The sequence below is a fragment of the Lepidothrix coronata genome, unplaced genomic scaffold (assembly GCF_001604755.1).
Source record: "Lepidothrix coronata isolate B3197 unplaced genomic scaffold, Lepidothrix_coronata-1.0 Scaffold16, whole genome shotgun sequence".
NCBI classification, from domain to species: domain Eukaryota; kingdom Metazoa; phylum Chordata; class Aves; order Passeriformes; family Pipridae; genus Lepidothrix; species Lepidothrix coronata.
The window spans coordinates 5215432-5237262 of record NW_016690196.1 but is presented as its reverse complement, the minus strand read 5'-3'; the positions used below and the strand labels follow the sequence as shown (position 1 = coordinate 5237262).

The 21831-nt window shown below is 36.2% G+C and overlaps 1 protein-coding gene across 1 annotated transcript in view; it reads right to left on the bottom strand.

Annotated features, from left to right (window-relative positions):
- BIRC6 (baculoviral IAP repeat containing 6) overlaps positions 1-21831 on the bottom strand; it is a 171501-nt gene that overhangs the window by 44028 nt on the left and 105642 nt on the right. Inside the window, exons 58-65 of the mRNA XM_017806694.1 lie at positions 19998-20129; positions 17527-17694; positions 14796-14969; positions 13261-13457; positions 10768-11068; positions 8712-8929; positions 6231-6395; positions 4308-4476 (exon numbers count right to left, since the gene is read on the bottom strand). Coding sequence (XP_017662183.1) covers positions 4308-4476; positions 6231-6395; positions 8712-8929; positions 10768-11068; positions 13261-13457; positions 14796-14969; positions 17527-17694; positions 19998-20129 — 1524 coding nt within the window. The remainder of the gene's footprint in view (positions 1-4307; positions 4477-6230; positions 6396-8711; positions 8930-10767; positions 11069-13260; positions 13458-14795; positions 14970-17526; positions 17695-19997; positions 20130-21831) is intronic.

Sequence of the window (21831 nt, the reverse complement as noted above, 5' to 3'; positions counted from 1 at the left end):
CCAGCTTCACTGGGCTTTTTACTGTCCAAGCCCATAAAAAAAAAAAATATACAGTCCTTGTCCTAAAAGTCATTTGATTTTCTTTCTCTCTGTTTCATGACTCCCTTCCACTGCCTTATCTCTATAAACCTTGTTAGCCACAAAGAGTATTATAAATGCTCCTTTCTTCTTTCCCACTTGAAAATACTAGCTTATATTAGTCTTCATAAACCTAAGTCCATCAGTCAAATAACTTACTTTTATCAGCAAAATCATGTACTCCAGTTAGAATCTGATGGTCAAACGTTTGCTAGGAACCTCTTGTTGCACAGTGCAAATTTTATTGCTGTGCATTTTGCTCAAGGAGAGAAGTGTTCACATATTTGAAGAGTTTCAATAGCAATAATTCTTTCAAATGAAATGTGCTAGATACAAGATAACAGTGAAAAGGTCTTACATGACAGCTTTTGGTGTATGATACAGAAGTTAAGAACTACATAAATTTTACACATGTAAATATGAATTAAGCCCTTAATAAAAAGCACAGGTGTAGTAAAAAAACCTCATCATGTTGGAAAGATAAACTTTTTTCACTTATAAAATGAGAGATAATAAGAGCCATGGTAATACCATTACAAGATATGAAATAAACGTGAAAAAATCATCAAGAAACAGTGAAGATTACAGCAGTTACTGCTCCTTGTGACTAGAGCTATCTTGCATAATAGGAAAGTCCTTCATAGACAGATAAACCTTCCCTCTCTACAAGAAAAAAGCAATTATGGAAATTAATGAAAGTGGTTAGTTCACAGTTTTCAAGGACTTCACAATCACCTCACTTTGATACAGATGAAGCGTCAGAACGTATCAGAGCAATCTGGTTTGCACTCATCTGGTTCAAGGTGAGGTTTCTAACAGATTAAATGTTATGTGATCAATATTATTTTCATCTACAACAATCTAGATAACAATCTAGTCCACGTATGTTATGGGCAAATTAAGCACAATGGTAAAATACAATCAAGTAACAAAAAACCTAGATAGATTTCTAACTGTGACATAGGCCAATCTGTCAAAACAGTCTTGCAAGAAGGATGTAACATATCTGTAGCTAACTGAACATATGAAATCAAAATATAAAATTCACATCAATACCAAAATACTTACTATCTTATATCACCACAGTGTTAGCAGCCTACTGTGTAAGAAAAGGAACAGCACGCCAGCAGCCTCATTGCACATATTTATCAAAATTTTTTCCCACATAATTGTATGTATATGGCACAAACACAGATATGTGAAGATCACTGTTATTGCAATCATCAACAACAAACCCTAAAGTCTAGTAGAAGAATACCTTCAGCATAAGGCTAACCTTCAACTGGTCCCACCAGCACCCATTAAAGTCTGAGAAAGTTACAGAGGTGCTGAAAATTGCTAATTTCTGTTACCATTGTGCTGGGCACAGGTTGTTGCCACTGGGATGCCAGAACCTGGGAACATTCTGTTAGGATTCTATATGCAGTATCCTAATTTTTCAGACTAGCATGTTACAGGAAGAATAGAGTCACCTGGTCCTTCCACATGAAAGTACCCTCTTGACAGCAGAAGTTGCACCACCATGAAAATTAGAATACCATGAACATGCATATCACTACTGATGCTGTTCCCTTTCCTACTCTCCCCAGGCTCCTATTCAGCCCTACCAGAGAAGAGATAGGTATTCAAGACAAAGAAGCCAGAAATTAGATAAAGGTCTATCAGGAAAGACTCAAATCTATTCTACTGCATTGCACTGGTCTTCAAGGTTTTAAAAAATAAATAAAAATAATACTACTAATAAAAAAGTAATTTCCACATTTGAAAGGTTTCAACTGTTAAGACATTAAGTGAAATTTTCAGTCTTACAAGCATTGTACCAGAGCTTAACATAACTTCAGAGCTTCTCAACCTCTGTCTTGCTTGTGTTAGCTGTGTCTCCTGACACTCAATATTAGTGACACTGAGAGCCCCACATCACGTGCAACTTGCACTCATTAATGTGAAAATTATCTGTCTGCTTTTGAACTGAACAGTAATTACTGCACTGGAATTATGCCCCGCATATTATCACTAAGACAAACTGTTTTCAGGGACTCCTTTCCAACTAAATGCACCTGGCTCAAATATTAACTCAGAGAAGATGATCTCTCCAGAAGTCATCGTTTTTGCAATTTCCCTCTAATACTGGTATCCTATGGCAGTGTCAAAGATGAGATTGACTGATACATGCCTGTAAAGTTATTATTATTTTTTAAATCCAGGAGAACATCATTAATCACAGTTTTATGTATAGACTTTTGAACAAATACAGCAGGAAACATTCACATAACAACCCTCAGATTTTACAGTTCTAAATTTCAATAGAAATAACCACATCCTTTGTGAATTTGTATTCAGAAGAGTGGTTTTCTTTTTTTTTTATCTCTGAAAAGCAAGGTTTTGCTTTGTTTTAATATAGTTTAGCTGCTACATTAAGTGTTGTTCACTCTTTACTAATTGGTAATTCACAGGCACAGCAATTCAACATCCCCTGCCAACCACAAACAACAGTAGTCCCACAATGGAAAACATACCTAAAATGAATATTTCTCACTGAAACTTTGCTGTTTCTTTGTACTGTGGGAAAACAAACGGTACCTGAAAGCCAAACTAGTCTGAACTTCTCGCCAACAGCCACATATCTCATCTCTTGTATCAGTATCTGACTGTTCTTCCCCAGTTAAAGGTGACTTATACAGAGAGATACATTCTTCTATTGAAAACAGCAAAAAGCAATTTCAACAGCTGTGATTCATCTATAACTCAGGATCAACAGCTTCATCCTTTAGATAACACATCATTTTTGCCAGGCCTTTCAATGACTTTTCCTTTTTACCTCAACAAAGAAGAATTTGTGAGTATCTGTTAGAAAGATTACTTCATTCTTTTACTTTACCATTTACTTTATTGTTTTACATTGTATTTTCATTTGCAATAATGATCTTGGTATATCATTAGTTCATTTTCCTCACTGCAATATGTGCAAAATAAAACCAATAAATTCATCGCAAAACTAGGGAGAGGTGTCAAACTGTGGACTAGCAAGTGAAACACCTTCGTATTTTTATTTTTACTATAATACCCCAGCAGATGTTTTGAACTAGTTCCATTCCATCATACAAGATTATGTAATGCCCTAGTTACTGCAAATTAAGAGAGCCATTCTTACTTTAGTCCTAAGTAGCTTTACAAATACTTAAGACAGAGATGATTTCTCTTTTACCTCTGACATAAAACATACTGTGTAATTCAAGAAGAAGCTATAACATTGTTTCATGAATTCATATCACCAGACCCTCCAACTGGCATCCAAAAGAACTGCAGTAATGTGACAAGACATTTATCAGTTACTTCAAATATAGGGCAGGCAAAATAAGGTCCAAAACCAAATTATTCAGATTTGGAACAACTCCTTCTGATAGTTCAGAATTAAATCCATCTAAACAAAAGTAACTGAACAAAAATCCAACCTAAGGTTCATCTTCATACTCAAGTCTGTCATCTAGTGAGACTGAACATAAATCACAAATCGAGTTTGCTGGTTTTGCCATTAGTTCCACAGAGGCATTTCCTTAATTTGTACTGCTCCGTGCCACCTTATACAACTGAAATGGTTTCCACAGCAAGGTACAACATATCAGAGCAAAACTACCAAAACATCTTCGTTTTGAAATTATGAGTAGAAATTTGATGACAACATAGAACTCATTTGTTTTTCCTTTAAAAAACCCAACAACTTAATTGTTCCCATATATTTGAAATATCTTCCAGTTTTAGTAAGAGGCTTATTTTTGTATTTCCTAAATAAAAAAGAAAAAGCTCTGATCAAAGTAGAACTGCCCCAGCATGTGCAACATTTACCAAATTCAAGCACATGCTTGCTCAATTTTCTTTAAAAATTAACATTTTTCTTCACAATAAGATTAATGGTTTTGCATAAAGTACTCTATCTACATGTATCTTCTGTAGAAGAACTAACATGTAAACTATTCAGAAGAAAATACCATCTTCCTGTTAGTTTCAATATCAAAGAATTGAATTCCAAATTTAAAGACAGAAATGAGCATTTCAACAAGCATGATTCTATTATATGATTCTGTTTTCTAAGGCTGAAGTAAACGTTCCATTAGTACAATTCTAAATTGGCGAGGGCACTGAAACTAGCAAGAACTACCCATTGTTTATAAAAAAACTTATTTGACAGCAGTAATCCAACGTGAATTTTGAAGGAGACAAAGGCACATTACCTGAATCGTTGCGGAGGTATGATGACATTGCTGGGATGAGGCAAGATTGACTGAGTAGCTCTAGGAGAACGGATGGAAGAGCGCTGCTGTTTTGTGCTCTCCCCTCATGGCTAGTTTGGGTCTCTTCATTTGATGCACTTCCTGCAGGATTTATGTAACTGGCAAGAACCTGAAACACACCCAAATATTTAATCAAAATTGATTTATTTCAGTCAAAAGAACTTTGAGTTTCCTCCCTTAAGGAAGAAGCCCTAACACTTCACTAGCTGTTTTGCTAATTCAGTACCGGCATTTATTACAGCAGTCCCAAAGATATCTCAGAAGAAATTCTATACAGTTATTAATTTTTTTTTTTAATTGCAAATGTTTCAAGAATTTTTGTAACTTCCTTTGGGGTTGGGACTTCAGGGTTTAAGGATGAAACAATAACTTATGGTGAGCATGACAGGTACCTGGAGGAACAAATAGTCATGTCTACAGCTCTTACCTCAGTAAACAAAGAGCAACCTTCCCCTTAGTGTCAGCGCTAAGTCACCTCACGACTGCACACCTGCTTGTCCCAGGGGTAGTTCTGGCTGGGCTCACAGGCCCTTATCATGTGTTGTAGGCATACAACCTAACACATTTCCATGGGTCTGATTTGTGCAGCTGTACTCTGAAACTAAGAAACTTTGAGGCTTGAAAGGCTATATTACTTGAAGTCTCAGGGACTCTATTCACCCTTTTAGCTTTTCTTTCATTCTCACTCTGTCTTCTAACCCGATTATTTTGCTGCACCATCTTACCAGCACTCCATACAACAGAATTTTTCTAAATCTTTCTATAGAAGGGACCAAGGAAACTCTGCTGTACAACTGACTGACATATTCCAAAATGTTGAAGGGTTTTCTACTGCTGACTGCCCTAAGAAAATGCCTCTTTACTTCACAACTTGACACAGTTACAGCTAAACCTCTGCCTGGAATAATACAAAACACTGCCTAGAAGCTTCACTGAGAGTAATTCAGGTGCAATTTCCCCTTTCTTGCTTAGGAAATGGTTTCAGATTTTATTTGTTATGCTTTTGCAAGGGATGTGATACTTTTGCCATGTAATCTATAGTGACTGACATAACTGATTGCATCAAAATGATATCTTCATCAATCAAGGTATGGGCATTTTCAGAATTTTATCTCCTTTGTGCTCTACCTCAGCAACACGGTTAGCTAACGCATTTGAGTTGATGGTTCTGTAAATTATATTTTTGATGACTAGACACAATCTTATATTCCCTACACTGATCCAAGATAATAGGGATTGGTTGCATTTCACAATGGACTGAACAGGATTTTCTTCTCCGTAGCATGAGGCATTTGGAAGACAGCAGAGTTTTACTGAAATCTGGATGTTTACTGGAGATTTATTATTGTCATGTAATTGACATAGTCAAGATTTCATTGTATCTCTGAGTGAGACTTTGCTATACTGGCATAACACATTCATGGACACCAGTAACAACTATAAGCATTTCCTTAAAGCACAGCAAAAACATGCAAGAAATTAACAGGCAACACTGTTTAGTACACAAAACAAAATGCCTGTTCCTGTATCCTTCTCCTTTAGCGGACAGTCGTTACTTTTGACTGAGTGCAGTGATTTTGACAGAGATAGTGACAGCTCCAGGGAAATACACTGGAATGCTTCTTGGTTCACTTTCTTTCAGAACCGTCACCCAGACCTTTTATGCAGCAGCCTAGTGATGTTTGAAAATGGCCTCTCTCAAAATATGATCTATATAATTTTTCACGAAGACAGATGATTGCAAATATTTTTTCCCCAAAATATCATAATCACTCTGCTATTTGACTGACAAAACTCCAGTTTCACTATTTAGTCCTAATGCCTCAAGTGCTTATCGTTAATCAAAAATTCATTGTTACACACCTGTAGAAGGCAGGTCACATGCTCTTCTTCTAGCCTTTGCTTAGTCAAAGCCTGTTCAACATCCCATCCTGAAGCTGTGGAGCCTGTTCCAAAGCCTGTACCCTTAGCCCAGTACAACTGCTGTTCTTCTGTTGATGCACTGTTGTGTGTACTTGACACCTGTGGCTAAGTTAAAAAAAAAAAAAAGTCACAATTATTTCATGTTTTCATCTTAGGAACATTGTTTTTAAAAAGCCTTTGTTCTGCAAAAGAATGTAATCCCAATTTATTAACTTTATAAAGATATCATCGGGATCCAGTGAAATTCAAAGCTTTAGATAGGAAAGACTGCCACATACATGGAGTTCTATTACAGGTCAGCGCTAAATTCTTGGAAGGGATTCTTCAATTTGACTAGAACTGTAAGCCCATTTTTGTTCTCTTTTAAGATACTATTCCTGGTTATATGATGAAAGGTATTAAAATACCTTTAATCAATATCCCGCTAAACGTTGTAGCTCTGTCATTATTACTGTTTAACATCTAGTCAAGTTTAATAACATAAGATGAAGAAGAGGGGAGTGGAAATGTTCTCAAGAGCACATAACTGAAATACCAGGATGCTCAAGCATTTGCCGATTTTGAATAAATGCTCCAAAACAGCAAGAGGAATAAGTTACCTGTATAGCTCTGACACATGATCTCTGAGTCACTAAAATACACACTATTTCCTCTCTAGAAAAGAGGTGGGAAATATCTTGTCCTTAAAATATTCTGAGATAGCATTTTTCCACCAGTGCTTGTACAGCTTTTTCCAATGGTCTATCTCAGTGCATTTTACTAACATAAATCCAATATTATATTGCTTAGCCCTTATGAAACTATTTAATAACTTATGCTAATTTTGATAGTTTACCAGGACTCCAGTGAAAAAGATGCAGAAAAAACTCTGATAAGCATTTTTTTTAACTAATGCTTTCCTATATGTATATTTAACACCCTAAACAAGTGACTTGATACTTTCACTACTTGGTGACAATTAGCTGGAAACCAGGTCACGTGAGTAAGTGCCCAACTTTATTTTGCAATATTTGATTTATGGCTCTGAAAAGTTTCATTTTCTGCTCAGATCTTCTTCACTGACTTTGCTAAAGATTACACTTGAAGGAAAAGAAATGACGTATGAGCAGACTGCAACGGTAAGAGAAGTTATTGTCTGTGAAGTACTGTAGTGACAGTAGTCTGGAATAATCTTCTAACTTTTACATTGGGAATGTAATGCATCTTGGTGATGAAAAAGCTGTGTGGTTATTCTCGTGTAGACATTACTCATTACGTCACTCATGAATATATTGTGTCTTTAACACTCAAGAGGACTGTTGTGAGCACTGAATTAAAGCACTTACGGGAGAACCCAGCCCCAGAAATACAAGCCTTGGTGCAGCCCTGATGGATCTCTAGTTTCAAGTTACCATCTATCATAGATATGGCTTACGAGAAGGCAAGCTATTCCAGGGTTCACGGTAGAACTAAAGCAGAGATAAGAATTAATGGTTGCCCTTTCCCTCTAAATGTGCAGAAATGCTACGGTATTAACGTATCAGCAGCCTGATACCCCATTAGAAGCAGAATCTGTCAACTTCCCCTTAAATCTGATTAGCCATTAAAGTGACTTATTCTCAGGCACAGCTTCATATCTCACTTGTTCAACCTTTCATCAGTATCAGAGCTGCTAAAATAGAGACAAGCCTATATTTTGCAGCTACTTAGCCATATTCAGCCACCAGGAACTGTTGCATGCAAGCTTCTGCTAAAACAGTGCTAAAGAGGGCAAGTCTTTAAACACTTTTATAGATGACTGGTATGTTATACAGAAATGGCAACTTACAATCTTAAAAAAAAACAAAAAACAAAGGATATGTGTTTGGAATAGAGGGTGGTATAATATGGGAAGTACCTTGAAAAACTTTAATTTTGGAGATTTACTAGTGATCTTGAACAGTATGGAAATTTTTTGTCCTTAGATCTCATTTCCCTATCAGTGCAAAGGGTGTAACAAAAATCACTGCATTAATTCAGTAATTTTCACAACTCATTTACATTTGTGAAGCATTTAAAAGGAAATAATTTGCAACCAGTAGAGTTTAGATGATGAATGTAGACAATGAGGTTATGCTATCTAATGGGGATTAAAGAACCACTCACTATCCACTGGACATTATGCCTCTTGTGCACCAAAAATAATGTCCTGTGAAAGAACGTGATTACATCTTAATGCCTCATGACAAGGTTTCTTTGTTGGTTATATTTCATGATTATTATGTTTATTTGCAACATGCATGGACAATTACTTGATTGAGTACTTTATAACTATTTTTGTTCTTCAGTCAAATGCCAAGTCTGCAAAAATTAGCCTATAATGAGAGCAATGAGATTATTTTGTTTTTTACAGTTAGAACTCTTACTACTTCTCAGTGGCACATACTCTGCTGATAAACATACCTCTGCCTGGTTGGGACTAGAGTTGGGCACCCTTGGTGCATGGTGGCTTAGAGCAGACAGACAAGCAAGGATAAGGTGTATAGCCCCAATCTCCAGTGCCATCCGCCTAAGCAACACTCCATCATCAGTAGTCAACGGCGTAGTGCTGAACAAACTGCGCAACACATGGAAGGGCAGAGTTGGAAGCACGTTTGCTGAAGGAGACTGCAGGATATGACCTAGATTGAAGAAGAAAAACATCAAAAGCACACTTTCGTTGAGTAGTTCAATACAGCCTATTAATGTCTGCAATAGTTTATGAACATACAGAAATCTACTAAGAATTTAAGCATTTGCATATATCAAGCTATCTAATATAGGTTTCTCTTCACAAAAAAATTTAACAAGGAGAGTGTGGAAGAAAGAATGTTTCTTTATTTTATTCATGGATTTGTTTAAAAACCGAATTAAAAAAATCTGATTCACCATTTCTAGGGAGAAAACTGGTTTGAGAGGCAGTTCAAAATAATTTTACATACATATATATATATATATATATTTTTAAATATTCCAAATACAGCAAATTAAAGAATGCACGTGATCAGCTGATAGCAGCTTAGCTGACAAGGAGCTGTAGTTTATCATGACGTAGGATTCTTTTTTGTATTTATGTGCCCAAAGTGGGAATTAACTCACTGACACAGACCAAGCAGTGATACTATTCAAGCTGAATACGTGGTGAAATACTAACGTAATTTTAAGTAGATGAGTTGCATGTTTGAATTTTGTACTAGAATTATTTAAAATTTTTAACTCCTTTGCATTATGAGCAAAAATTACTTCTTTTAAAAGCCACATTTCAAATAATGGTGTGACCTATTAATGGAGCATACTCAGATTTGGGAAACTGTCTTGATTTTTTCCTGTATTTAACAATACATTCCACATTCCTCCCCCAGGGCATATGTAAATAGAGACAGTTGACAACTGGAAATGCTTCAACTACTAAAAATACTTTGAAATAGCCAACTCCATTCAGAAGTTTCCTTCTAATTTTACATATATTATTTTCTCCCTCATTCTTTGAGTTTATCAGCTATATCATCATCTAAATGTCTAAACTGAAATACATTACAAATATGTACAAGAGAAATAAAAAGATAAACAGAAGGAAGGGTAAATGAGGCTCCTATTTTTTCAGCTGGTCTCATGAGATACATGTTGCACACCACTCTACAGACTGCTAAATAGGGACTAAGTTCAGATGACTGCAGCCTAGAAAAAACAGCACCTCTTTTCAAAGTCATAATCATGGAATCATGTGGGTTGGAAAAGACCCTTGACATCATCAAGTTCAACTGTAAACCTAACACTGCCTGATTTCATCACAAAGCCATGACCAATGAAAGGAAGTGTCTTAAACATACTAAACCATATTTCATACACACTCTTCCAGTTTTTCAAAACAGTAAGAAACAGAAATATTAGAACTATATGCAGAGTTGCAGGTTCAGTTGCAAAGACATCAACTACAAATTGTCTCTTGGCTTGTCCATTCACTGAAGAACACCCTACTTCTCCCTCTGAACTCGCACCATAAAGGTAGAGATCCTGCTTAGGCAATTTGGTCACTGTGATCTTTAGATTTTTCTCTCCTTTTCCAAAACAGTATTATTAAACAGTTTATTCTACATCTGTTGTAGCAATGCTCCTATCCATATTTTTCTCCATTTGGTTGCAGAATTATAGGATGTTTGGTCAATTAGTTGAGCATATCCAGCTACTCAGATAGTTTTGTCTGAACGCAGTCATCCTGACAGTGTCATTGTAAGTTTAATCAGCAGTTATTTTACAATTACTCTGACTTCTAGATGAGAACACTTGAGTACTGATGATTGTGATAAAACTTTGCCAGCAAGAATTTAATATTAGAAACAACAGACCATCAAAGATTCTAGCAACACAGTTCTGCACAAATCAATTCTAACTTTCTGCTAAAGGCAATACGGTGTAAATAAATCTAAGTAAAATGATCTAGCTGTGGTCTACAAAAAAAGGTAATAATTGCAGCACATACTTCCTTCACCATCATCTGTAACTCCCAACACCAATCTCAACAGACACTGAGCATGTTTCCGTTCTTTTAGCAGCACCTCAGCATAGCCCGGGAGACGAAGAAATAAACCAAAGGCAGCCAAAGAATGCGCAGGTATAGGAGACATAGTCTGAACTGTTGACTTGATGGGTGGGGGCTCTGCAGCAATTGTTTCCGGTGCTTCATACACCAATTCCCCTGATTGTTCAATGGTAACCCATTCAAACTGATCACTGTCCTTCTGCTTTTCTTGCGTGGCCGATGTAACCACCGGAGTGCTCACCTTAACCAACAAAAACAACAAAGAAATTTGCCAGTCATTCAGTTAGACACCTTAGACAAAAATTTATTGCAGTTAGGATCTAAAGGACATGCAATTTTAATACAGGACACAAGAAAGATGTCACATGAAATACAGTACCATTTGCACAGAAAGGGACCAGGTTAAATGACTGAAAAGGGCATACTTGCTGCACCTTCCATACAGTGCTAGAAAGTCCTGCCTGCACAAGCAAGTAAGCAAGCAAATTCATTTTCCCAACCTCAAATCCTCAGTTAAAGCGTGTTAAATGCTTGAAACATAGAGGCATAGGAGACACAAATTACACTGAAGTAAACAATACAAAGATTAGTTTATATATCAGATTGTTATCAGACTGATAAATGGTCCTTTTAAGTTTAACATTAAACACTGATGGTGAACTCAAGTGTTTAATTTTTAATGACATACTGTAAAAATGAAGCAAAATTCATTATCAGGCCTTTAAAAACTAAGAATAAATTTGTACATCTTAGCAGCCTTACAGCAACTCATGATCCTTTCAATTGATTTGGCAGGCTTTATTACTATTGTACTCTAATGGAACAGTCTGTTTTATGACCTGAGGACTATGCAATCAGGCACTATGATGGGAATCAGAGTTTAAGGGGGTAACAGTTGTACAGTGCCCCAAGACACAGTCAAATAATTTTAAGGAAGGTATGACACCGAGGTCCCTTTCGTAATTAAACATTATAGAATTTTCAGGCTTTCATGCTATTCAGATAAACTGATTCAATCATATTTAAAATTTTAGTATGTATCACCAGACTGATCTAAAGTGGAAAACATTAATCTGAAATGCCCTTGCAGAATTTATCCAGAATACCAAATTCCTAATTTAAAGTCAAAGCCATGTTTTGCTGCATTCATTCCAATCATCTACACATTAAGTGAATCAGAAGTACCAGTGACTTAGAGAAATATAAAAGTAAAATTAAAGTATTAAGGGTTTGGAGAAATCATCAGTATTCACTCTGAATATTCTATTTGGTATTATTGTACTTAATTTGTTTTTATGGATCACAGAATTCTTACTCAGTATTTGAATCCAAACATACATCTCAAGCTAAGAAATTGTGAAAAGACAATAACTTCCCAGGACTATAGAAAAAGAAGGAAAAAAGGAATGAAACTTCTCATGGTCATACTTTGCCTTTCATCTGTTGCAGAATTCCACATACCAGTTTTCCTTAATGCAGAGTACACATTAACTTTCTTGGATTTCATAATACAGTAACTGTTTATGTTAACACATTTCCTTAACTTTTAATTTTTGAACTGCCTTGGTATTAGACCTCTAAGACCTTTGCAAAACTATTTACAAAGGATGCATACTAATTACCCAGTTTCACTACAGGGTTCCTATTGCTGCCATAATTTTACAGACAGGGTACTGAACAGCACCCTTAATTCATGATTAATTCAGTTTCAAAGGGAATAAATATTCTTTCCTATTAACAGTATCAGCCAAAGACTTCAAACATATAGTCAAATAGAATTTGAATAATTCACAGGTTATTTTTTCCCTTTTTAGCAAACACTGTGTACCTTGAACAACAGTCAAAGAGTAATTCCAGACTAATGCCACTGCTGACACTTTTGAAATGCCAATCAGTGCCTCCAAAGAAATTCTCTATATAAGTATACGAATAAATAATGCATATATTATTTATGAATATAAATATAATTAAGATTACACTGTTATTTATTATTTATAATAATAAATCTAAAATAAAGTTACACAGTAGATTCATAGAACTGAATTTAACTTAAGCATAGAAATATCTCTCAGGGTACATTTACATGAGCAATTACACGATAAGCAAGTATACCTTTATAGTACTTCAGCAACTCTATGTTACTGTACCCTCCGAGATATTTTATGAGCTAACAGAACTGAGGCAAGCAGCAACCAGTTCATGACTTTGTCCCACAAGGACATGGCCACACAAGCAGCCTATGGCAACTACAGGGAAGTAATCTGTATAGCTGGACTGGGCCATGGAGTTATACGCTTGCTTATTTTGAAGCAGCTTCCCCACACAGCTGAGACGTTAAACTGAACCATGGAGAAATATAAGGAAAATATTGTCCTTAAACAAACAAACAAAATACTCTCAACATGTGTTCTGACACTTATTTTTTTCACTCACTTGCTGAATTACATCAGGATAAAGCATAGGAAGTCTCTCTGCAATAAGAGCCAATCCACCCATGCCTGCAAACACTTGCAGTGGAGACTGAATGGGACAGGTTTCAAGAAGCGATTCATCTAGAACTGCATCCATACACTCATCCCCAGGACTGATGGCTTCATCTTCAGGGCAAGGTCCCAGTAAATCTGCATGCTCTACAAAAACACAGAGGTAAAAGAAATTAATACATCTTCATCCGTACCGTGTTTATTTCTTTGTTCTCATTTAAAAGTGAACTTCAGAAGTATTGGTTTTTTCACAAGGAAAACCTGAGCCAAGAACCTGAAATGAATGAGGGCAAGAACATCAAAAGAAAATAAAAGTATTAGTGATAGCTCTTGCCACTGATGGCAGATCCATGTATTCATCTCAAGTTTAAAAAAAAAGTGCCTAATAATTTAATAGAAGTTCAGAGGACCTTCATGGCTTCACATGCAACTCAACTCCTAAACTGAATCTCCTCTAATGATTTTTGAGTTTTATTCAAATAGTTATATATCTATTGTAGGTTTAGAGTTCAAATAATTCGCAAAACAGAACAAAAATATTATTTGAAAAAGAATGGTCTCTCAATATGGCAAGAGATCTGTATATCCAGCCACTATATGGAGTCATGAAATACTTACTTCAGGCCAGATATCAAAAAAATTAGATTTTTTTTCAGCACTTGTTTCTTATCTTTTCTAGAAACAGACTACCAAGTGAACAGTTATTAAAAGGAGCCTCTGTCTTGAAATAGCTGAATGAATAACTTTGGAATTTCATGCTGTGTCAGCAGGCTGATGATAAGCAGATCACAATTAGCTTAATTTCAAGGTCCCATTTCTCTAAGTCCTTGCCTAAAGGAATGATATAAAAATATTTCAAAACAGATTCTTGGGATACAGCTCCTCCCTTCCCATTCCCCAGCACTTTCCCAGTAAGTAGATTGCAAGCAATTGGCAAAAACATTATCAAGAAATAGACCATATTAGAAAATGTTAAAAATAATGTTTTTAAAAGCTGGAGTTATAAGACCTGCTTAGATGGGCTTGAGAGAAATCACCATTTTCAAAGCAGCATTAGGCACCCAAAGATGTTGCAATAAAAAACTCCACAGGCTTCTGTAACTTGTATGGTTTCAAACAACTCTTGTTTTACTTAATCTGCTCTGATTATCAGGACAAACACTTACTACAGAGAACTACTACACATGTCAAGAAATAAAATATACTGTATCTATAAAATCATATAATCATTATCACATAGAACACTACAACAAGGAAAATAAAAGTGAAACCAGAACAACTGTATTGGTCTATCTTATAATACAGACAGGCAATGAATTTGTACTTTATCATGAAGTTTAGCATGTGTCTACAAAAGAATGGCTCAGGAAACTCATCCAATAAAATACAGAAAACTGCTGTTTCTTATCAAGAAAATCAAAACAATTTTTGTCCAAAATTAAAACATTTTAAAAAGGAATATACCAAAAAAGTAAGAACACTCACCTTTTTCTGTGTGAAGACGTTTAAATGAATCTGTTTTTGATAAGCTTGGATCTGAGATGACTTTGGAACCAAGTTTAACTGTCAAATCTATTGATCGATATCCTTGAGGGAGTTTACGGTCATACAGCAGAGTCAGAAGCTGGGCAAGTGTCATTTCAGCTGGTAATGGTTGACCTAAACAACAATGGCATCAAGTCAGAGAGGAAAATTCTGATTGGGTTCTTTAAACATACATATCCAGGTGCTGTTCATTACTTGCATCATAGATGCCAAGTAGACTAAATATTATCTGGTTCCAAACCAAGGCCTTAATTTTACCATTTGTTCTCTTGTGAAAAGGGATCCCATCAGTTTGGAACCAATCCTTAGAAAGATCTATGCCAATATTACCTAAGGCAGCTCTGTACTGAGAGACCAAGCACTTGGCATATTTAACAAATGGCTAAGGCTGTAATTTGATGTGCATTTTAAGTGGGTACTGGCTGTCCCCTCCTCTTAAACACCACCTACATATCACCTTTGAATTGTGAGGGCAGAGGTGTGCGTGACCATAAGATAAAATGGCTGATGTGGAAAAAACTGAAAACCAAAGAAACCTGCAATTCTTCTTCAGTCCTATCGGTCTCAAGCATAGCTCACTACTCTTGTATAAGGACACAACTCAGCAAGAAAAATGAAGGGCACTGCCAGGAATACTTTTCTCAGCTGCAATGTAGACTTGAAATGGACATGCAACACAGTCCAAACTGATTACTCAACTCAGGTTTTGGCCACTTCATTGATTATGAATATGTTCTTCCCTGAAATTACAAGTTACTCTGAAGGTAGAATAATTTTTCTTGAGAAAAAGTAGACTTACACATGAAATATTTTAGATGAAGCATGCCCATTTCATCCTGACTGCACTTAATTAAGTTACACAACATCCAAGAGGTCTTTGGTAACAGCCTGTTTCTTCAACTGAAGATAGTGTCTAAAAATAAAAATTAAAAGTGCCTTGCCATTGTGCAAGTTCATGCCCTTTTTGCCATCACTGATTCTGCTTTGCATGGCTTATTTTTTTGTAACAACTGTCTGCTGCACAAGACATGACCAACCAGATCCCAAACAGAATGTTCTACATTACCATCAGCAGTTACCTTTACCAGCTAGATACTGAAAATAGGCACTGGGTGTTGATCTTGTCTCCAAAACTGCAGTATCATAGAATGTCCTGAGTTGGAAAGGACTTGTAACAATCAAAGTCCAACTCCTGCCCCTGCACAACACAGCCCCGAGAATCACACTACGTGCCTGAGAGCATTGTCCAAACACTTCCTGAACTCTCTCAGGCTTGGTGCTGTGACCACTTCCCTGGGGAGACTGTTCCACTGCCCAACCACCCTCTGGGAGAAAAAACTTTTTGTAATATCCAACCTAAACCTCCCCTGACACAACTTCAGGCCATTCCCTCAGGTCCTGTCACTGGTCACTGCAGAGATGAGATCAGTGCCTGCCCCTCCTCTTCCCCTCACAAGGAAGTTGTCGACTGCAATGACGTCTCCCCTCAGTCTCCTCCAGGCTGAACAGATCAAGTGAGCTCAGCTGCTCCTCCCATGGCTTCCCCTCAAGGCCCTTCACCATCTTTGTTGCCCTCCTTTGGACACAGCTTAATATCTTTCTTATATTGCAGTGCCCAAACTGCACACAATATTCAAGGTGAGGCCGTACCAGTGCAGAGCAGAGTGGGACAACCTACTCCCTAGACTGGCTGGTGATGCTTTGCTTCATGGTCACCTGCCCTCCTCATCAGTTCTGAAGAGCCTGTAACTATCCATCATGGCACACCAATCACAGGATTCATTCCACCAGGTTTAGCCTATCAATTTTAGATATTTTAATCCAAGTATATGATCCCCATAATAATTGTCAGGATAGCCTCAAAGCCAGTAATTTGGTACTAAGTTTCAAATTAAGATTTTATGGGTGAAAATTACTTTGATCAGAAGTTAACCACTTAATTCCATTAGCTGGTTCCTTGTTTTTATTCTATAAAACAGACAGAAGCTCTTCTGCATAATATTGAAGTGTTGCACGCATGTTTCTGTCCTGTTTTTCTTGATCTAAGTCACAGCAGTCACACCAATCTCTCTCTATACAAGAGAGATTGCCAACCTTGCCACCAGCTTTGTCCAGATAGCTCATAAAAATGTGAGAACATATCTGCTATACATAAAACATGACTAACTGCTTGGGACATGCTGTTTTTTAAAACACAAATTTTATGGAATTCAAGAATATTTCTGAACTGGCAAATCAACCTTCCAGGGAGCAATGCAAGTTAGTTGTCCGTTCAGAACATGAAATAACAGGGCACTAATATCAGTTCAGTTCTGTCTTGCAGGTGAAAGAAAACGTGTAAAGTGAGTCACCTTACAAACCCACCCTGCTTTCATTTGTGAGTGAAAGAGGAAACTTTTTGAGATTTAGTTTAGGAACAAGGAACTAAATTTCAAGGAAGATCAACATAATTGTTTTTTTTTTCAAGCCACTATGACGCTATAATGCTGCAGTTGAAGAGGCCGTAATGCTTTCCAGTTGAAAGCCATTACAAGCCCAGAAGGGCTCCACACTTCACAGACGCTCAGTAGAAAGATAAAGATGGCCATTAGCATTGTAACTACTTCCTGATGACGTATCAGCCACTGAAAAAAACATAATTTTGGTGTTTAAAATGCATTATTAAAGTTACCTGGTAAAAGTTTATGGTATAGATTAAAGACTGGAACACTAATGGTCTTGCTGGAAGATTCTCCTCCTGAGGAAGATGAACCTACTTTATCTGCCATCACTCTTCCTCGCCTCGATGGTGGACGTGGAGGGGTGGATGAAACAGCTCTTTTTGACTGAGATTTCAAACCTAGTGTGAAAATAAAAAAATCAAAAGTTGTTCTAGTATTTAATACCTTCAGTTAGCCAAGATACAATGTAGTCAGTACCTTCAATGATAGAAAAAGCTAGAATTTTACCTCACTGGCTAATCAAATACCAGAATAGCATTCATATATAAAATATATTTGCATATAATCCTAGTATTTTCACAGTTAGAAGCTGTGCATTCTGCTAAGCCCCAAACATACACCATAACTGTACTAGATGCTATCATCCATAAAAAAAGCAAAAGCCATTCTGATTCTGCTCTAGTTAAAGTGTGTCTCACAATGGGCCCTACAATAGAACTTTTTTAAGTTGTCTTTTCAACTGAAAGCAAGAAAGGCAAAATTTTTCAAATTGACAGATATATAGACAGGTAACAACCACTTGTCTGGTCTATGAAGGTGACTTCAGCTGCAGTACTGACGGTACCATATGAAATGAACGGTGTTTTTAAATGTGCTTTTAAAGTTGCCTAGTTCAAAACATTTGAAGTAAGCTCTACATGAAAATTATAAGGCAGAATAGCTACATAAAAGCTTACTGATCTTACACAGCAAGACTGCCTTATTTTGGGACAGCTTAAGTTGACTTAAAGTACAGCAAAATTATACTACAATCATGTACCCTTGTAAGCAGGTGACAGACAAAGTTAAAAAGCCAGCAGGTCAAGATACAAAGACACACACAATTACTGACATCATTATCCAAGAGCAACTGCAAGACTAAACATCCACACTTGAAATGCTGTAATACACTCTGGTTTCAACTGATCATTAGGAGCAGCTCAAATACACAATGCATTCTCCAATAATCTCAGTACACTAAAGTAGCTTACTTCAGGAAGATCAGGCTTCAAATACCACTTTTGCTCTATTAATTCTACCAATATGTAAATAGTTAAATACTGGTTACATGAGACTCTGAGGACACTAAAAAATCACCAGAATATATGAAAAATCAATGATAAAATAAGAAAAGATTTCACAAACAGGTAGTAAAAACAAATGTAAATGAAATAAGTTTACCTTTAAACTCTTTTACTTAACTGGAAAAAATTAGAATCAAAATAAGAAAAAAACTTAAATCTGCTTCTTTCTAATATGTAATGGGCTATATCAGGCAGTAGAATTAGAAATGCAGCTGGGATGAGATATGACTGACTATGCTATGTCCTATTTTCAAGGTTGGCATAATATTTTTCTTTCTTCCTAGATTCTTTATTCATGTTTCAACCCTTTGCTTGCACCTATTAATAGTTCAGATATTCCTAAAACATGTTTACCATGTTTAAGTGGCACCTACTGTAAATACCTCGTCAGATAAAGGTGGTGTAATTAACATCAAATATGTTGCTTTAAACATATACCAAGATCCACAAAACTGCAGCCCTATTCAACATTTCAGTTAAAAGTTATATCTACATCTAAAGAGCCAAAATAAAAAGCTTAAGAAATATTGGTGCCAAAAGTCAAAGGAAATCAGCATCTCTCCTTCATGCTTCATGAAGTGTAAATGAACTTGAGGTACCTCAATGAAGGCAGAAAGCCAGATAGGAAAAGAATAGTTTGAAGTTCATTAATCTCTCTCTCACAAATACACTCCCCAGAATCTCAAACTGAAACACTAACAACCTCTACAGCTGTTGTCTGAACTATAATCTTTGAATATCACTGAAAAATTACTATATTCAATCTATATGCTCCAACAGTAGTTTTGGAGGAAAATGGTTTAGATGAAAGATTTCACAAGGTTCTTCACATTAGGTTTTTAGAAGGTGAATGCTTTGGAAGAAACTCCAGTATTTGCTGCTTCCAAGTGGAATGGTTTTATGCTTACATCTCCATGTGACAGTTTTTAGCAGAGTACCACCAGTTGTTACACAGAGTACATGGATCCTTTTATTTCCAAAGCATATTTTGGGAGTAGAGGTGATTAAATAATGATGCACGAGCTACTGCAAGAAGGTAGAGGTAATAATACCCATCAAGCTCCAGGTGTGTCTTTACAGAATCCTGTAAAATATCCTAGCAACAGTATTAATGAAGATATCACTGACACACATACTTAGATACAAATTTGTCAAAGTATATAATCTGCTAGAAGCAGCTGTTCTACCAGGAACCAATCGTAGTTGCCTAACAGTCAGTTACATTAATTGGGTACTACAATTTTTGTAACCATTATTAGTAGTAAAATTAATTGTTGTTAGAGATTTTCTTCCCCACACACACTTTTAGCATGAGAAAGATCCATTATTTAAAAGGTAGAAAAAAACCCCCAACATACCAGAAGCAACAACAACGCTGTAATTGTCCTGAAATCCATTTTCTGCTTTAACTTTTTCTTTCTCTTCATAGTTCTTTTTTTCTTTATCTTCCTTCTGTTCATTAATTAGCTTAGCTGTAATACTGGGTGTATCTACAGAGGGGAAAAAATAAAAAAACAAACCAAAAAAAAGAGAGGAGAGAAAAGCATTTTGAGATATCAGGTTGATTTCATTTCAGTTTCTAAGTTGTTAACAAGGCTATTCTCAACTATTTTAGTGTCTCAGAGTTCCAACCCCGGCAACAACAGTCTTGTAAATATCTATCAATTAAGGTATTGTGGTAATTCGGGTTCCTTCTTCCCCAAAAATCTGTTATCTAACAATTTAAATCTGTAACAGTTTAAAACCATTACTTGATGAGTCAAATGTATTCATGTTAAAAAAAAGCACTAAACCATTTCAATCAACCAAAACTGAGATTAAGCAAAAAATCCCCCTCCAAACCCAAACCCCAATGAACCAAAAAAAAAATCTCGACAAAACAACAACAAAAATGGAACAAAAAAAGAAATTCCAAAAAGTTGTTTGTTTTTTTTTTTTTTTAAGGACAGCTGTACACTTATTTAAATAAATGTTTTATTTAGGTCTGAGTATCTTGTATTACATACTGATCCAATTCCAGTAGTGGCAAGTATGACTGTTCCTTTGAAATCGGAAGATGCCTAAACTACATTACATATCCAAAACCCGAACTGTTTGCTTAAGTGAACATTAGATTACTATAGTTCAACCATTTTGATTCAATCATTAGTGTAGATCACAAGTATCAGCAAGTTATTAAATCTAATCTAATCTAATCTATTAAATCACTAATGATTGGTGACAATGGACCATTTCACAGCTTGTGAGGTACAACACTGGCACCGAAATGGCCAAATGATTCTCTAATTGCTTCTGAGTATTAACTTGTTTCCACACAGCCACAGCAGCTTTAAGGCATAACCAGACTCAAGACCTAAAAGTACTATCAAACTACCTTTAACTGTATGTCACCAGTGGATGAGGTGCTGAAAGGGATGTGGTTTGGCTGCTTGGAAATATATTATGATTTGTGCCTGAAGACATTGGTTATGTCTGTATTAGTATTGGAGACCAAAGAAGATACAGAGTGTGAAACTGCTGCTACTCAGGACCCAACATTCACACATGCTCTCTCTATATATACATGTGTGTGTATATATACCTATATATATATGAGACTGGGTGTTGGCTTTTCAAAAAATTCTCATCATTATTCCTACTATTATTATTAAACTGCTCTAGCAGTTTAATGAGTTGCTCTAGCTTTGTCCCATTAAAGGTCATTAATAAAATGATTAAGGAAGCTTAAGCAATGGCATTTTTTTCTACTCAGGTAATACCCAGATTTGTTGTTCAATTTTTCTGACCAGCCAAGACCAGTAACTTAAGAGTAAAGTGCACAAAATACAAAGTAACTGGTACTCATCCTAGACAATGCTATCTGCAGTGTACTGCACATTTTCTTCCTATGGTGAAGGGATGTAAGCAGGAGATTTAGCAATGATTTTAGACTCTCTTTTCCCACCCCCCTTTTTTTGTAAAGCTGGGAGAAAACATACAAAATGAATATGCTTATTGCGATTTATCTGTGGAGAAAGTATGACATGATTAATTTGAGACATTAACAGTGTAGTTAAGAAAAAAGAAGTTAACCCAAGGGACAGACTGACACAGGATCTTCATGACTTCCAATTGTTGCAGTGGTGACAGTCCTTTCTTTTCCCACCCAGTCCATTCCTTCTCTCTCCCTCTCACCCCAAACACACAGTTTAC